Source organism: Capricornis sumatraensis, chromosome 6 (genome assembly GCF_032405125.1).
Source record: "Capricornis sumatraensis isolate serow.1 chromosome 6, serow.2, whole genome shotgun sequence".
Taxonomy (NCBI): Eukaryota; Metazoa; Chordata; class Mammalia; order Artiodactyla; family Bovidae; genus Capricornis; species Capricornis sumatraensis.
Window position 1 is genome coordinate 60,425,956 of NC_091074.1, and position 17,959 is coordinate 60,443,914.

At 42.0% G+C, this 17,959-nt stretch overlaps 1 protein-coding gene across 2 annotated transcripts in view; it reads left to right on the forward strand.

Annotated features, from left to right (window-relative positions):
* The window catches only part of PCSK5 (proprotein convertase subtilisin/kexin type 5), a 500,900-nt gene that overhangs the window by 450,021 nt on the left and 32,920 nt on the right, over positions 1-17,959 (forward strand). The window contains exons 25-30 of one of the 2 annotated variants that reach the window (XM_068974738.1): positions 1,975-2,017; positions 5,417-5,553; positions 6,565-6,765; positions 11,757-11,837; positions 14,811-14,894; positions 16,760-16,955. In XM_068974738.1, the coding sequence (XP_068830839.1) occupies positions 1,975-2,017; positions 5,417-5,553; positions 6,565-6,765; positions 11,757-11,837; positions 14,811-14,894; positions 16,760-16,955 (742 nt within the window). The remainder of the gene's footprint in view (positions 1-1,974; positions 2,018-5,416; positions 5,554-6,564; positions 6,766-11,756; positions 11,838-14,810; positions 14,895-16,759; positions 16,956-17,959) is intronic. The other variant, XM_068974739.1, reaches the window with a different exon arrangement.

Genomic DNA, 17,959 nt, shown 5'->3' on the forward strand with positions numbered 1-17,959 from the left:
CAACCACTCTGAGGCTGTGGTATGGAAGAATTCACACACAATATGCAAAAAAAAAAGGGGCTCCCCTGAGTAGGCCATAGATTGCCTACTCCTGCTAGACTTAGCTTCAGAATATTTGACTTTGGGGGAGGCTTAGCAACAGTCTTATCCAACAGAATCATTTTATACCTGCAGAAATAAGCACCCAGAAAGTAGAGTGATACTTATGCAAGTTCATAAAACAGTTGAGCCAGGGTGAAAACTTCAAATTAAACACAGGTAGCCCAGATCTTAGGCCAGTGCCCTTTCCATGGTATCATCACTAGACTGTTCCAGAAGGTTCTAGGGATCCCTGCTTACATGGTAGAACCTCTTCTAGAAACTTTTCCACGGATTTTCAGCACATGCATCAGTTGCAGTATGCGTGATACACAGCAGCGTTTAGGAGGAGCCAAGATGAAAACCTGACTCAGATGAAGTTGACTCTGCCATCAAGGAGCAGACTTCTCAAAAACCAGAATAAAGTCTAAATTAGATCAGAAAGGAAAACCAAGCACAAAGTTCAAAGGACATAATTTTATTGGGTTGGCCCAAAAGTTGGTTTGGGTTTTTCCATAACATCTCAAATGAACTTTTGGGCCAATCCAATATTTAATTTAAATAAAGTTAGTTCAGTTCAGTTCAGTCACTCAGTTGTGTCCAACTCTTTGCGACCCCATGAATCGCAGCACGCCAGGCCTCCCTGTCCATCACCAACTCCTGGAGTTCACTCAAACTCATGTCCATCGAGTCAGTGATGCCATCCAACCATCTCATCCTCTGTTGTCCCCTTCTCCTACTGTCCCCAATCCCTCCCAACATAAGGGTCTTTTCCAATGAGTCAACTCTTCACATGAGGTGGCCAAAGTATTGGAGTTTCAGCTTCAGCATCACTCCTTCCAAAGAACACCCAGGACTGATCTCCTTTAGGATGGACTGGCTGGATCTCCTTGCAGTCCAAGGGACTCTCAAGAGTCTTCTCCAACACCACAGTTCAAAAGCATCAATTCTTCGGTGTTCAGCTTTCTTCACAGTCCAACTTTCACATCCATACATGACCACAGGAAAAACCATAGCCTTGACTAGACGGACATAAATCCTCATATATTCATTTCAAAAAGGAGCAACTGTTTTCTATCTCCTTTTAGAATGAAAAGAACAAACTTAGAGTATAAGATCACAGAAAGAACTTACTGGAAGTAACTCTGTCACTCACAAGAACTGCAGGCCAGAGGAAGTCACCAAACTGTCTTAATAACTGGATCTTGGAGTTGGGATCTTTCAGGGAGGGACAGGAGAGAGAAACAGTCTAAGTTAGTGATTCGCAAAGTACTTTCTTTCTCATTAAGTAGCCTGAAAGTTGTAGGAAAGAGTCCTCTGAGCCAACAGGGACACAATGAATCACTGTACTTAATGCGAACAGGACAGTTTCTTTAAGAGGGTGGTAAAGAGCAGAACAAAAGGATATATTGTATTAGAAAAATAAATAAATACTTATCCAGATTTCAAAGAAGCCTCCCAGATGAGACTCCCTCACATTGCCATTAAGGGGTAACTCAATGAAAATCCACCATTCAGGTCGGAAGCTTACAGTCCCTTCCAAATGTGTGTGTGGACACACCTGAAGCCTTTACCTAGGTTGTGGTCAGGAGCTTCTTTATGTAGATCATTCATGATCAGCAATTTGAAGACCCAGTAGCTTGGACCTATTCCTCCTTGAAAGTCAGGGCCAAGTTTTTATGAGAACTCATTTTACTAGCTTTAATAAAGATAAATTGTAGTGTACATCTTGTTACTAATTTAAAAATGGTGCAATCTACTCAAACATCATTTCTAGACAGTACATTTTGTAAAACCATCCCATAAGCATGTTTCAAGCCATAACTTTTTTAAAACTCAGTTTTTCAAATGATGAACTCGATGATTATTATTTTTATTATTATAATTTTTTTCCAGATGATCCAGGCACCTGCACATCATGCGCTTCAGGGTACTACATGTAAGTCTGGTCTTTTTTTTTTTTTCCCATGGCACTAACTTTTTCTGCAGTTTAAGCATTAGTGACTTAATCTTAAATCCAGTGATTAAAGCAAAGAGGCCCTGCAGCCTGAAGCAACTCTCTCTTGTCAGGCTATTAATGAAAAATTCTTGGATTTAGCAATAAGAGCCCAGCTGTTTTCTTGCCTCGAAAGGAGGTCCTCTCTCTCTTGGTCCTGGAAGTCACCCAGCCTGACACTGGTGTCTAGGAATCTTGCCATGAGTTACCAAGATTCAGACCTTGCTGTTTATGGACAGACTTTAATAATACACTCGACCCCAAGCAAGTTGTTTCCAAATGTCTGTGTGGAGACCTCGTTCTAAAGCGCAGTCAGACAGTCCAGGATGAACCCAGGTGTTTGTTAAGCTCTTAATCCCCCTACAGGCAATGAGAAATGAAGACCACTAGGTTAAATGAAATGCAAATAACCATCACCCCCAAAGTTCTCTGATACAAATCCACAAATCAAGGATGTTATGTCTCAGTATCACCTCCCCCTCCTATTCTTGTCTCCCTTCCAGGATACATTGGTGCCTATCTTGGAAGAAAAACTAAGAAAAGAAGGGAGACAAGGCTCTTTGGGGTGGTCTATGTTTGGTTCACCTCCACTTTGGTGGGCTGACTCCTTCTGTCAACACCTGGCCTTTCTCCTCCATCAGATTCCAAGAACTCAAAATGTGGTGGCGGGTAGAAAGAGGTTAAAAGGGGTGAGGACAATGGGAGAGAAGGGAAACCCAACAAGCTGAGACATACTAAAAATAATCTATTAACCTCAGCATTACTTAAACTTATGGTTTTAATTCAACTTTTCCAGAATTGCCTAATATTCTCTACATTGACTATGTCTCTACATCCTCTTGACTGAATGATTTAAATTACTGTCCCGTAAATAGGGGTCTAGACTTGATTATTATAAGGTAGACCAGATGACACTCAAGGAGCAGCCGGTACTTTGCCAACACATTCATAGCTGGTATGCGGCCCACCACACGAACCCGCAGCAGACAAGAAGAGCAGAAATGCAAGCATTTATGGCAAGGTCACATGGTTGGAGGTACAGAATGTTCCTTTAAGAGCCAAGAAAGGAGATCTCAGACTTAAAAAAAAATAAAAATAGCAACCATGCAGAAGCAGGTGAGTGATTCTCTTTGTCCCTATTACAGCTCTGCATCCCTCCACCTTGGGTTTGCCTGGTGGCTCAGACAGTAAAGAATCCACCTGCAATGCAGGAGACACGGTCAACCCCTGGGTAGGGAAGGTCCCCTGAAGCAAATAGCAACCCATTCCAGTCTTCTTGCCTGGGAAGAATTTCATGGACAGAGGAGTCTAGAGGGCTACAGTCCACGGAGTCACAAAACAGTTGGACACAACTTAGTGACTGAACAACAACCAATACCCCTCCAGCCTAGCTCTACCCTGCCTGCCTTCTTCACTTTGATACCAGAACACACCCCTTCATCTGCACCTACATCCTGTGTCACCTGAGAGCTGTTTCCTCTGTTGGACTTTGGGGCCCACCTCTCCACTTCAGCAGTGCACACTAATGAACACATTTCATAAAACCCCTTGAGACACAAATACACTGAAAGAACATGGCCAGCATCATTAAGCATGAAATATCAGACATTTGTTTCCAGAAATACATATTATAGCCCTTTATGATATGCAGTCATTTCTAATACAGCTAATTAAACACTGCACAATAGATGTTGTTAAGGAAGAAATTCAAAGCTTCCCTGTGATATCTTTTTGACAGTGCAAAATTCATCAGAGGGCAAAGGTCAACTTCACTCCACTCCCCCTTCAAATAAACCTCAATGGAGTCTGAATTACAACGTTTTACTGTAGAACAAGAATAAGAAATGATCTATATAGAACGATAAACACAGAAAAGCTTGGGCACTTCACTGGTAATATCAATAATCTGATAATAGACATCATGGACTCCTGAGACTACTTGAACTCAACACTGACCTGTTTCAGACCTAGTGAGTGCCAGGTGACAAAAGCACACAAGTTGTCTGTTCAAACAGACCTTGGGTAGAATCCCAGTCCCCCCTCTTACCTATGTGACTTACCTTTGTAATTTTAAGGGAATTACAGTTCCCTTAACTGGAAATTAAAGATATGTAACAGCTACCATATGGGGATTGTGCAGAGGTTTAAGTGAGCTAATACCTGACACAGAATCAGTACTCCATGAATAAATGTACCCTTCTCCTTCTTCCTAGGCCCCTCCCTGCAGTCCCAATAAAGCGTGCTTGAAGTTTAGAGGGAGATGGTTAATGACACACACACACACACAATAGACCAAGTTTTCTCCCTTGAACCCAAATATGGACATCTGTTAAAAACAATGTGTAATACAGATGGAGAGATAAATTAGGACTTTGGCATTAACATACACAAATTACTGTATATAGGTGGTGCTAGTGGTAAAGAATCTGCCTGCCAATGCAGGAGATGCAAGAGACACAGTTCTGATCCCTGGGTCGGGAAGATCTCCTATAGGAGGAAGTGGCAACCCACTCCAGTATTCTTGCCTGGAGAACCCCTGGACAGAGAAGCCTGGTGGGCTACAGTCCCGTGGGGCTGCAAAGAGTCAGACACGACTGAGGGACTGGGCACACACACACACTACTATATATAAAATAGAAAACAAGGACCTACTGTATAGCAAAGGGAGCTCTACTCAACACCTTGTAATAACCTATAATGAAAAGGAATCTTAAAAAGAATATAAATATAAAACTGAATCTAAAGGAGAAGATATATGTGTGTGTATGTATGTATATATATATATACTGAATCACTTTGCTGTACACTTGAAACACAATATAGTAAATTAAGTAGACCTCAATTTAAAAATGTGTAATATATGCATAAATAATTTACAAGAATGCACTGTACACACGGGAAATATAGTTAACATTTTATAACTATAAATGTAATATAATCTTTAAAAATTATGAATCACTATGTGGTACACTTGAAACATATATTGTACACCAACTATTCCTCAATAAAAAATTTAATGATGCACAATATTTGAAAATTGCTAAGAAAATAGATCCTGAAAGTTCCTATCACAAGAAAAAAAATTCTGTAACTATGATAACAGAGGTTAACTAGACTTACTGTGGTGGTCATTTTGCAGTATATACAAATACTGAATTATTATGTTGTACATCTGGAACTAATGTAATGTTTATGTCACTTATATTTTAAGTTATTAAGGGAGAAAAGATTATAACTTCAAAAGAAATGATGTGTAGACACATGAGATTACATTATGGTGATAAAGAGAAATATTAATATGTTAACATAGCTCAAGGAAGAAACTGCATCTTATCTCCCCAGGTTCAAAGACCACTGTTATAAAACCTGTCCTGAGAAGACCTACAGGGAAGAATTTGAATGCAAAGCGTGTGATACCAACTGTGGCAACTGTGACCAGAATGAATGTTACTGGTGTGAAGAGGGCTTCTTCCTCTTGGGTAAGCCTGAAAATAGTTGCTCAGTTGTGTCCAACTCTTTGCGACCCTATGGATGGTAGCCTGCCATGCTCCTGTATCCATGGAATTCTCCAGGCAAAAATAGTGGAGTGGGTTGTCATTCCCTTCTCCAGGGGATCTTCCCAAGCCAGGGATCGAACCCGGGTCTCCTGCATTTCAGGCAGATTCTTTACCCTCTGAGCCACCAGGGAAGCCCCAAGCTTGAAAATAGGCATGGTACAAAGTGAGAACAAGGCTCCAACGCTCTATTCAGAAACAAGAGAGCTCATCTGATAGGTTTTAGAGTCTTCCTGTGCCTCTTGTCCGAGGAATTTTACTTTGGTTTGAAAATAAACATTAGTCAGGACTACTTCCTTCTGCTTTTATTACTGAAGCATATTTCCTACTTCACTAATTACTCTCAAGCATCTCCAAGCTGACAGAAAGCAGAGTGAGAGGAGGCGAGGGACAGACACTGAAGAGAAATAAATGCTTTGGAACTGAAGTCACCTGGAACATTCAGAACATGACTCTTTCCTTGAGACTTTATTCATGTTCTATAGTCCCTGCACTGTAAAAGTTAAATAAGATTTTTTAGTCTTATATTTAAGTCAATTCATTGACTTTGATGGAAATGAATGGTTGGGAAGGAAATACACTGTGAGTCTTCCAATTGGGAGAGACAGTGGGGCAGACACAGTGACCTTCAGGGGTTCTGTATGTGTGGAGATCATTTTATCTGCAATTTTTCAAGGTCTTGAGAACATAAAGTCTTTATGCTCCTAACCCTTGATAGCCAACTTAAATTTTCAGTTGAAAGAGGACTTAAAGTGTTGGATTTATTAAGACACGATTCTTGGGTTGAAATACGCGAATGTCATCACGGTTTCTTTAAAAATTAAAAAATGTTCTTCAGCCTCCCTTTGGCCTGTTTAGAACTTGGCCCTGCGCAGAGCACCCGGCTCAGCCAGCCAGGCTTCCACTTCAGGCTTCCTGCCTTATATTCTCACGTAGGGGGCAGCTGTGTGAGGAACTGTGGTCCTGGCTTCTACGGCGATCCAGAGATGGGAGACTGTGAGCCCTGCCACCAAGCCTGTGAAACCTGCACCGGCCTTGGCCACAACCAATGCAGCAGCTGCCAAGAAGGCCTGCAGCTGCTGCGGGGGACATGTGTGCGTCACGACCAGACCCAGGAGGAAGGCAGCTTCTGGAACGGTATGTGCCCCCCAAGAGGGATCGCAGGTGTCCAGCTGTCTCCTCCCCCTCCCCCCACTCCAATCCCTTGCTTTCAGGATACCCAAGAGATGCAGGCTAGCCAGTGAAACAAAAGCGTGGCATCCCGGAGCCTCTGTGATACTCACCACAGGAGGGTGTGGCTGGCATTTGGTCAGGAGCTGCTGCCGTTTAGTCGCTCAGTCGTGTCTGACTCTTTGCAGCCCCAAGGATTGTAGGCCACAGGCTCCTCTGTGGGATTTCCCAGGCAAGAATACTGGAGTGGGTTGACATTTCTTCCCCCAGGGGATCTTCCCCACCCAGGGATCAAACCCAGGATTCCTGAATTGCAGGCAGATTCTTTACCACTGAGTCACCTGGGAAGCCCTTGGTCAGGCGGCAAACACCAAAGGGCAACTGACAACTGATCTGGCCACTTGTGTTTCTAGCTGGGTGGAGTGGGCTGCGGAGCACACAAAGAGAGAAAGAAAAATGACTACCATTTTCTCAAAGATTTCAGAATAGCTTCGATGACATTCATATATCTCTTTATAAAAAGAGAAAAGAAAATCACTAGTGGGACAGCCTGTCCAGTTAGACAAGGAAGTGCTTAGTCAGTAAGTTGTGTCTGACTCTTTGAGACTCCATGGGCTGTATCCCACCAGGCTCCTTCGTCCATGGAATTTTACAGGCAAGAGTACTGGAGTGGGTTGCTATTTCCTACTTCAGGGAATCTTCCTGGCCCAGGGATCAAACCGAGGTCTCTTGTATCTACTGCACTGCCAGGTGGATTCCTTATCACTGTGCCACCTGAGAAGCCTCTAGACAAAAAAGAATCACTGTAAAGCATGGGAACTTCAGCTAAAATGGCTCGTCTTTCTGGCTGGATTATTAGAATTTGCCATCATTCAAGTTTACCTTTTAAAATTTACCCTCTTTAGTTGCAGATGTAGGAAGTAGTCAGGCTTGAAAGGGGGCAGGAAGGAGAAAAAGTGTGGGAGCTTGGAGTCTAACAGTAAAGACCTACATGTATTCATTCCCACCTGAGTCTTCAGAAGTGGCCACCAGACCCAGAAGCCTTAGTCACGGGCTTCCTGGTAAGGTAATTACAACCTTGCAGTGGCCTCTCCATGTCTGAGGTGGTTAAAAAACAAAATCCTCCTCCTGCTGGAAAAATCTGACTCACATTCCATGCAGAGACGCCGATGAAAACAAGAGATGCTCTCTGTCTTGATTTCAAGGGAAGGATTTGTTTAAAAAGGTCATTTCAGTGCAGAAGCAGCAGCAGCTGAAAGCAGGTCTGCTTGGGATGAGTCTTGTAAGAGCTGGAGGGAGGGATGATCTGGGGCAGGAGAAAAGCCTCTTGCTAAGTCTCAGAGGAAGGATGTCCTCAGCTGCTGTCTACAATGACAGTGTCACCTACGTGACTTAACGCGAGAAGCAGCTCAGACACCATCACAAACCCAGCGGCCAAAGGCCACCAAGAATGCGGGCTGATTTCAGAGACAGAGCTGGAAAGAAAATCATTCATTCCAGATTGGGATATCTTCTGTGAATTATAGCTGAACCAAAATGCTAAAAACGAGTTTGTCTGGCATGCAGGCATTTAAGAGGCGGTGCAAGCCAAGAGGAAAATAGTCTGTGCTGTGTTTCTAGCTCAGAACATCTGTATTTTATCTGGCGTCCAGATGATGAAAAGGTTCAGGGAGCCAAGAGCCAGAGCAGACTCGATTCCCCAAATGATTACACATCCCTTTCAACTGGACTACGCACTCTGCAAGCAGAAATCAAGGCTTCACTGCTCCCCACTTTGCGAGGCACCACATCTACCCCTCTGCCTTTTCTACTATCAAAATGCAATATTTGTGAAGCGAGAAAGGAATTAGTCCATCTGGGGAGATAGCACTAATGAGGGATTCACAAAGCAGATGAGACTGTTTCTCATGGCCGGACAAGAGCAATGAAGTCAATGACATAGCAGAACTTTTCCACACCTGCAATCCAGGGAATAATACATACATGCAGACTATGAATAATGAGAAAAAACTGTGTCTTTACTGAGCAAGATGAGGCCACAGCTCAGCTTCCCCAGCATGGTTTAGGCACCACTGAAATGGACGGTAAATGGCAACGTACTCCACAAGGCCCTGAGTGTATTTAAACCAATGCCTACATTTTTCCTCCTGATTTTTTTTTCCTTAAGAAACAAGACTGAGGTTGTAATAGGAGAGTAGAGGATTCCAGAGAACAAGCACTATTAGCTGCACCTTTAAGATGATAGAAAGAAGACTGCAGTCATCCTTGGTCAACTTAGAGGGAGCCCAGACAAACCAGAGTGCTCATGAGAGAATGCAGCCATCCAGCTGGTACCAGTGAGGTGTTGTGTTGTTTTTGTCGTTTCAAACACAGACTCAGATACACGTAGGACAGAGCAGATGGGACAAACTTAATCCCATTTCTTCACCCACACTACTGCCAGAGGAAACAAATAAGATCATGCTTATATCCAAAAGCTAAAACCACCCCACTGTCTATGTCAGCATGTGTTGGAGAAACAATGCCTTGAAATAAAAATCCAACTAGAGTCCACTGGACTTCTCTTTTAATAAGGTGGCTCCTCACAATGAGAGTGCTGATGACAACAGGTCATCACCCTTTGTCAAAGCCCTTTGAGGGCTTCCTGGTGGTCCAGTGCTTAAGAATGCACCTTGCAAAGCAAGGGATACCTGTTTTATCCCTGGTCCAGGAAGATCCCACAATCCCACATGCTGCACAGCAACTAAACGCTGTGACTGCTGAAGCCCACGTGCCTAGAGCCCATGCTCGACACAAGAGAAGCCACCGCAATGAGAAGTCTGGTCACCACAATGAAGAGAAGCCCCTGCTCAGCCCAACTAGAGAATGCCCATGTGCAGCAACAAAGACCCATCACAGCCCCACACCCCAAAAAAAGTTAAATAAATAAATCTTTAAAAAAAAATTACCAACTGAGCAGGAATGCCTCCTACCCTGGTCCAAGATGGAGATTTACCTACATATCAGACCACAGCTGGAAAATCCTCAGCCAAGACTAAGTCATCTCCAAAGGTTCTTCTTGCCACCAAAAAGTCCCTGCACAAAAGCATAGATCATCCCCAGATTGCCTGTCTCAGTCACTAATATATTTGTGAGGACTATTTAGTCCAATGTCCCTGTGTGGCAATGACCAACGTCAAACAGACTGCTGCCAATGGCATCAGCAGGGCCTCAGGCATCATGCAGACCCACTGTTAGTGGAAATGCTCAGGTGTGGCAGGCCACGGGCTTTGAAAAACAACGATAGCTTCAGCTGGTTTCCTAAAACCATTGTTGGGAGTGGAAACAGTTTATTACTATTAAATCACTTGGGTTTTCTTAAGTGGTTTCCCCCCTGGTGGTGCTGGAAAGTCCTCAATAATTCCTGCACATTTCCCCTACCCACCTATTTCCATCATTGATTAAAACCATGCTTGTAGCAGTTTCCAATTACATATTCCAATGGTAGTCAAATCTACAAAGCACAGACATGGTAAATTAAATTTTTATCTTTGACCACATCCTAACAATTTATCACTAGTCTGTCTTTTGATTTTAATTCGTATGCTCCGAGAAAGACTGAAATCCCAGAGTCAGTTACAAACCCTGGAAGCCACACGTGTGAAAAAAAAATTCTCAACAGTGGGGAGATATGTTACTTCATAGTAAGTGAACTTCAGACAATTTTTTTAAAAAAAAACCATAAAAATCTGATTTTTTTTAGAAGAACTTTGTGTATAGTTGCCTCACTTACAACTGGGGACACAATATTTACTTAACTAATCAATCATAACTCAGAGTGCAGAAAATCATGGCTGGGCAGCTAAGTGAACTTCTGGCCTAGTGATATGAAGGAGCCATCTGTATCTGCTTACACTGATTATTAAACATCCAGGAATTTTATGAGTGGATTATTAAATAATTGGCAGCTTGAAATCAGTTATGGTGGGAATATTTACACCACTGAAATTGGTAAACATGACAAATCAAGTCTTTGTTGCTGTTTTGTTTTCCAAAGAACCATTTTACCAGTACATCACTGCTTTGACCTCTACCAAACTATTTTGAAACTAAATGAATTACTAAAACATCTAAGGAAGATAGAGTTTAGAATTCAGCACACCTGAATTCAATTCCCAGCTCTATTCTTTACCAGCTCTGTGACCTTGAGCAAGGTATTCATCCTCTCCGAACCTCAGTTTTCTCACCTATAAAATGAGAACATGAAATGTTTCATACAAGGTCATTTTGAGAATTAAACGGAAGAATATATATGAAACCCCCAGTACATAGTATGGCGCAAAAATGGTCAATCTATTCACTGACCCTTTAACCTAATCCAGTTTCAACCCACGAAACACTAGTTTACTTTCAAAACTGCCTTCTTGAGCTTATGAAATAAATCAATTTGGAGGCCTAAGGAGTAATATATGTCTGTTTAAAAAAAAAAAAAGTCCCAGAAAGAAGGGCAAATGATAGTCAGCTGGGATGCCTAATAGCCAAGTTGAGTCCTGACTTAACCAAGAATGTGTACAAAGATGTTGACAGCAGTTTTAGCTATAATCTAAAAAAAGAAGAGAGCAATCTAAAAATGTAATGAAGAAAAACATTAAGTGAATTTAAGATTCATGCAAAAACACCAATCAAAAAAATATTTTTACAAAGAATTTTCATGGCAAAAGAAAATTCCTATAAGATTCATTACATTAATGAAAAATGTAAGATCAGTACTATATATGCAAAAGATGTCAATGATTACATCTATATACACATATGTAATTATACTCGTGCATTCAATACAAAGATGGGAAATCTAAATGCCAAAGTATACACAGCAGACATTTCTGAGTGGTAAGATTAAGGGTCAAACTTTGTCTTCTTCATCCTTTTTGCATTAAAAAAAATAAAACATTTCTTTTTTTTTTTTTTAATAAAAAAAGTACCTGTGTCCACTGCAAGCCCATCTTTGGTGAAGAGCCTGCTGCAGGAGCGACGAAGGTGGAAGTTTCAAATCAAAAGAGGTAACAGGGAAATAGGGAGGAGAAGATGATCAAGCATACCAGGAGAGTCTCTGTGATGTAAAAACCGGCTCAAGAAATCAGGCAGTGAGGAACAAGCAGGGATGCAGAAGTCATGAGAAAAATGGAGAGAGGATGGGACCTGCGATTAAAATATAAGTGGGTATCCACAGGGAAAGACTGGCAGGAATTTCAGCAGTGGAGACTTCAAGAACATATAAGGACATTCCTGAGGCACAAAGTGGGTTATTCTTGAGAAAAGTTATCAAGAAAAGCCTCTGTCCTTGCAGGTCTTTAAGAAAAGCAACTTTTGCCTTCCTAGTCACTTCAGCCTTGTTTGAAATAACAAAGGTTGGAAAAAACTAAACAGCTACCAACAAGAGTAGAAAAATGAAACACGACACAGCCACACAGTGGGATACTATGGAGCCATCAAAAAGAATGAGGAGAGTCTTTATATACTGATAAACAATGATCTCTGAAATACAGAACTACAAAAAAAAAAAGAGAGAGAGAGAGAGAAGATGATAAACACCGCGAATAGTCTGTATAAAAAGGGTGGAGGGGGGTGGTAAGAGAGACTTTACAGTATATACCTTGCCTACATTGTGAACCTGTGAGTATTGCTTATTTAACCTAAAACATTTCAAGTAAGAAGAACCCATACTTTATTAGTCATATTTGAAGGCTATACGTTATATTTTCTTGGTCAAGGTGATTTTTTTGTTTTTGCAGGGGAGGGGATGAAGTCCTGTTCAGTCTAGAATTTCTGGAGTAGAAAAAAGAGAAACTGAACAAAGTCAAAAATTTTACTTGTTGAGATCTAATCTTTTCTGATAAAAGAGCTCTCGCTGGGGATCTTTATCCCTTGCCCAAGAATGACTGCTAACGGTGTGTGCAGAGCACCCTCTAGTCGAGATATGAGGACATTACAGAATTTTATACCAAGTGTATTGGAATGATATATCAAGCCACCAAAAGGTGAGATATGTATGTGTAATTATAAACATATGTATACTATGTGTAAATATATACATTATATTTTTTAAATGTGAGAAAATTAAAACAACTAACTTTAAAAATATAACATTTTAGCACAAAAATGATAAAATCAAAACAAAATCAACGCATGGCTTGGGTGATAAAGATCTTCAAGGTGCTCAATATCAGATTAATATTTAGTTATTATTCCTTGAATAACTGCTCTCATCAAGTAAGCATCTTTTTCTCCCAGCTTAATTGAGATGGAACTGACATATAACATTATATAGGTTTATCACGTATAAAATGATGACTTGATGCATGTGTATACTGCAAAATGATTACAATAAGGTTAGTTAACACACCCATCATCATCGCTTTTGTGAAAATCCAGGGACTAGCATTGCTCTGCACTGGCTAGCTGAACTCTTAACAGGACTGCCCAGCAGAGTACATTAGTTAATCGGTCTACTAGAAAACCAGTACAAAATTTTCTCTCACAGTTGGAAAGAAATTGCCACTCAGCATGGCAGCATGGACAATCGTTTACGTCCACAGACCTCTATCTCTGGCTATCTATTGCCTACTTAGCTATCAAGCTTTCTCTGCAGCAAGGCTCAGCAGTGTATTGACTGGGAGTGCCATCAGAGGAACCAAGTACCGGCTCCTGGTACCACTCCAAGAATGGAACAGAGGAAAGTGAACGGGAAATAAAACAGGAGCCTGAGAAACGGGGTGGAATGATAACAAACGAAGAAATGGAGCAGAAGGAACCACCGTTTACTGAGCCACTGTGTGCATACTTCGCACGTTATCTTACTCAGGTTTCACAAGAGTCCTATAAAGGAAGAATCACTTGCTCTCATTTTAGAGATGTGGAAAGTATTGTAAGACTGGAAGAGTTTAATTACTGTATCCATGGTTACCCTACCCAGAAAAAGCACACCTGGGATCTGAAGGCAGGTGTGACTAGACTCTGCCAGACTCTCAGGAAGAGAAGGAAGGAAGTGACAGGCGAGAGAGGAAGGAAGGGAGAGAGGAAGACAGGGAGGAAAGAAGGAAAAGGGGGAGGAAGGAAGGGAGGGGAGTGGTAAGATGCCAACCATAACCCTGACTGAACTTCAGGGCCATTTGTGTGACATTTTCTGAGCTAGAACTTCTTTTTCTAAATTTCCCCTGTATGAGTCACGCTGATTCCTGAGCGATTACTGGAATTTAGTCAAGATCTCTATGTGTACTGAGTGAGTGACGTCACTGAGGCTGTTTTCTTTGTTACACAACTATCCCGTTGAGTTGCTGCTGCCTTCCTGACAAAACCTGCCCAGCGAATGGTTGTGGGGGAAGAAAGGAGAAGCAGCTCACATGTTTCTCAGATTAATGGCTGTTAACCTGGGATGACCTTCCTGTCACTGACCAGCCAGCAAGCTCTCCGATGGCTACTGATGTTCAATGATGATTTTGGACAAATTTAAAAGATCAATTTAGGCTGCATCCCACAGTGGCTACTATGAAGAACAGAGAGACCCCAAACACTGACCAATGTATGAAATCTGGTCCTAAAGAACAAAAAAAGAGGGGGCACAACGGATTCTCAGTTATCATCCTGGAATAAAGAAAAGTGATCATCAAAGAATCTCGGAGAAATAAGTGATTACCTTTGACACAAAAACTCCAGCACACATACACACAACCACACGTTTACAAAATATAAAATAAGTAACATCTGTTAGTTCAACTATCCCCCTATATTTATGGCTATCCTGTCACTGGAAATTTGCAAAGAAAGTCTTGACATCAATTGTCAGTGAAGGAGTAAGGAAAATAAAATAAATGAAGTCCACTTGGTCGGCAATGGGTGGTGCCAACATTTAACTACTATCAAGTTGAAGGGTCTATTTAGGGTGAAAAGGGAAATGAGATTACTCATGAGATTTTCCCAACAATGCTATGCACCTGTTCAAAAGAGGCAGACTTCTTGTTTCTTTCCTTATACAGACCTTTTGAGAAGACACCAGTCATGCCATTCTTCTTGTAAAACCTGCCATGGATCGGCAACCCTGTGCACTTCATGTCCGAAAGGTGAGTGTGGCATGCTGCAGGAGGAAGCGGTGGCCAAGCCAATTCAGTTATTTGTCAGCATCTCGTGATATAGTCCCATCACATGTTGCTGTCACAGTAGGAACTCTGGAGAAACACAGGGACCCAAACACTGCCCTATAATAGAAACTAGTTTTCAAGGGACCAGAACAAAAAAGAAAAGAAATGGTTCTTATCCAAAGCACGATTAAGTTAGTGATCAATTTGGCCACAGAGTTTGCTAGGGTCTCTGGCTGCCCGACATTTCTAAAGGTTCCATTGTTCTTTTAAAGTGCATTAGCTGAAACAAAAGAACTAAGGTAGAGAATCTACAAGGGGATGAAGTGTCTACCTGGTATTTTTCTTCATTTTTGGCAGTGAATTTAGGTGAGGGGAAAAAAGCACAACAGCTCAACAAATTAATGGCTTCATCATCTATAAAATCAAGTCAGAAATAACTTTCCTGAATTAAGGTGATAGTTTATCAACATGGCACACTAGAAACTAAGAATGTTCTACTCCCATTAAAGCGATCATTATGTTAGAATGTGCAATCTGCTACCAATTCTACTTCTACAATATATAAAAGTCAACAACAACAACAAAAACCTGACAATTTTCTTGGAATTTTGGAGTTCAGGGTGATTTCTGGGTTGTTTTAATGATGATGCATCTGATTTTTTTCAATTAAAACTAAGTAGATGGATTGTCCATTAAAGGAGGAGTTGGGTGGAAGGGTTGCTACTGCGTCAGTGTCCCAACAGATATGCTTTGAGACGCAGAGCAGACTCCATTGAACCGTGTATACATAATTGCCTCACACCAGGAAGACAAAGGTCTTAATAGACAGATCACTTGGGCAAAGGGAAGCCCCATGGTAACCCGCAGCGATACCAATAGGAAAGTCAGAGAAACAAGCCAAAAGTCTTCTGTTGTCAATTTCCTTTCTAGAGTTTTAACTCATCTTGGAAGACTTCAGTTCAGTTCAGTCGCTCAGTTGTGTCCGACTCTTTGCGACCCCATGAATCGCAGCACGCCAGGCCTCCCCGTCCATCACCAACTCCCAGAGTTCACCCAAACTCATGTCCATCGAGTTGGTGATGCCATCCAGCCATCTCATCCTCTGTCATCCCCTTCTCCTCCTACCCCCAATCCCTCCCAGCATCAGGGTCTTTTCCAGTGAGTCAACTCTTTGCATCAGGTGGCCAAAGTATTGGAGTTTCAGCTTCAGCATCAGTCCTTCCAATGAACACCCAGGACTGATTTCCTTTAGGATGGACTGGTTGGATCTCCTTGCAGTCCAAGGGACTCTCAAGAGTCTTCTCCAACACCACAGTTCAAAAGCATCAAGTCTTCGGTGCTCAGCCTTCTTCACAGTCCAACTCTCACATCCATACATGACCACAGGAAAAACCATAGCCTTGACTAGACAGACCTTTGTTAGCAAAGTAATATCTCTGCTTTTCAATATACTATCTAGGTTGGTCATAACTTTCCTTCCAAGGAGTAAGCATCTTTTAATTTCATGGCTGCAATCACCATCTGCATCACTAAAAGATGTCTTGGTAATCCTGAAATAAGTATTCTGGATACTTGGGTCTTTGTTGTTGCTGTTTAGTTGCTAAATTGTATATGACCCCATAGACTATAGCCCGCCAAGTTCTTCTGTTCATGATATTTTCCAGGCAAGATACTGGAGTGGGTTGTCATTTCCTTCTCTAAGGGATCTTCCCAACCCAGGGATCAAACCTGCATCTCCTGAGCAGTTAAAAAAGCTGTTGGGAGTGTCAATTCTCTGTTTGGGTGCATGTACTGTTAGAGGAGACACCTGATGATCATCTGACCTGTCTTCTTCCCTGGGACTCCAGGCACCTATCTGCTGGCTCAGACCTGCGTTCCATCCTGTCCCCAAGGCATGTGGCCCTCGGTGAGGAGCGGCAGCTGCGAGAACTGCACAGAGGACTGTGCCTCTTGCTCCAAAGTCAACCTTTGCCAAAAGTGCCAAACACGGCCAGACCACCCCCTCTTCCTCCACCAAGGCAGGTGCTTCACCAGATGCCCTGAGTAAGTTTTCCTCTTCCTTTCGCTTGCTACTCTGTGTTCCTTCTCCTGCAACACTGGGGGCAATTCCTCCCTATTCCCCAAAGACCTCTTTTCTTCCCTAGTTACAGCACCTATGTCCTCCTCCCTGCCTAACTGGCTGACATCACTCTCAGCCACAGCAGCCAAAGCTTACTTAAGGCCAGATGCGTGCTTCTCCCTTGTGACCACAAGATGTATATATTTTTACTCTCATAAAAATATGTTTTTTATTTTACCTCGTATTTATGATCAAATAGTTGTCAGGGTTCCCCCCCTCCATGACAAAAGTGAGGTTGTGATAAGCTGTGGAATGCACGAATCTCTTCTACATGTTGAAAGAGAGGTATGAATCACAGATAATAAATAGAGAGTAATGCCTGCTTATTTATTGATTCCTTATGGCTTCCTCAGTCCCCTGGCCTACAATTCCTTTGCTCTTCCTATCAATGGTCCTGGCTCCAGGATTTACCTAAGTGGGAAGTGGGGATAGCAAGTGGAAAAGTTTATCAGGAAAATTTCAGTAACAGGAAACAAAACTGTCAAAGGGCCTGACACAAAATATGGGGTTTATTTATGCATACAATGCAAAGTTTGGAAGTATAGCATTTATTATTTCGGTGGCCAATGCTTCATTAGAAACCCACAGTCTTTCCATTGTGCTCTAGTATCTTTCATAGCTTGTCCTCCCCAGAGTTCATATCGCCTGCCCATCCCCAACATCATCATCCCACGCTGCCTTTCTTCTTGTTTATCTCTTTTTAAGAGGAAACAAAACTTCCTCAGACTTCCCTTCTCATCTCATCAGCCAGAATGCATCACTAACACCTTCCTAAGCTGATCCCTGGCAAGGAGAATGGAAATATAAGGACTGACGTAGGCTGAATGAGATTCGCCCCTGAAAACCCACAAAAATCACAACACTGACAGCCAGGAAGAGTGGAGAGAAGGAGGCAAGAAATGGGTTTGAGAAAGCAGCCAACAACATC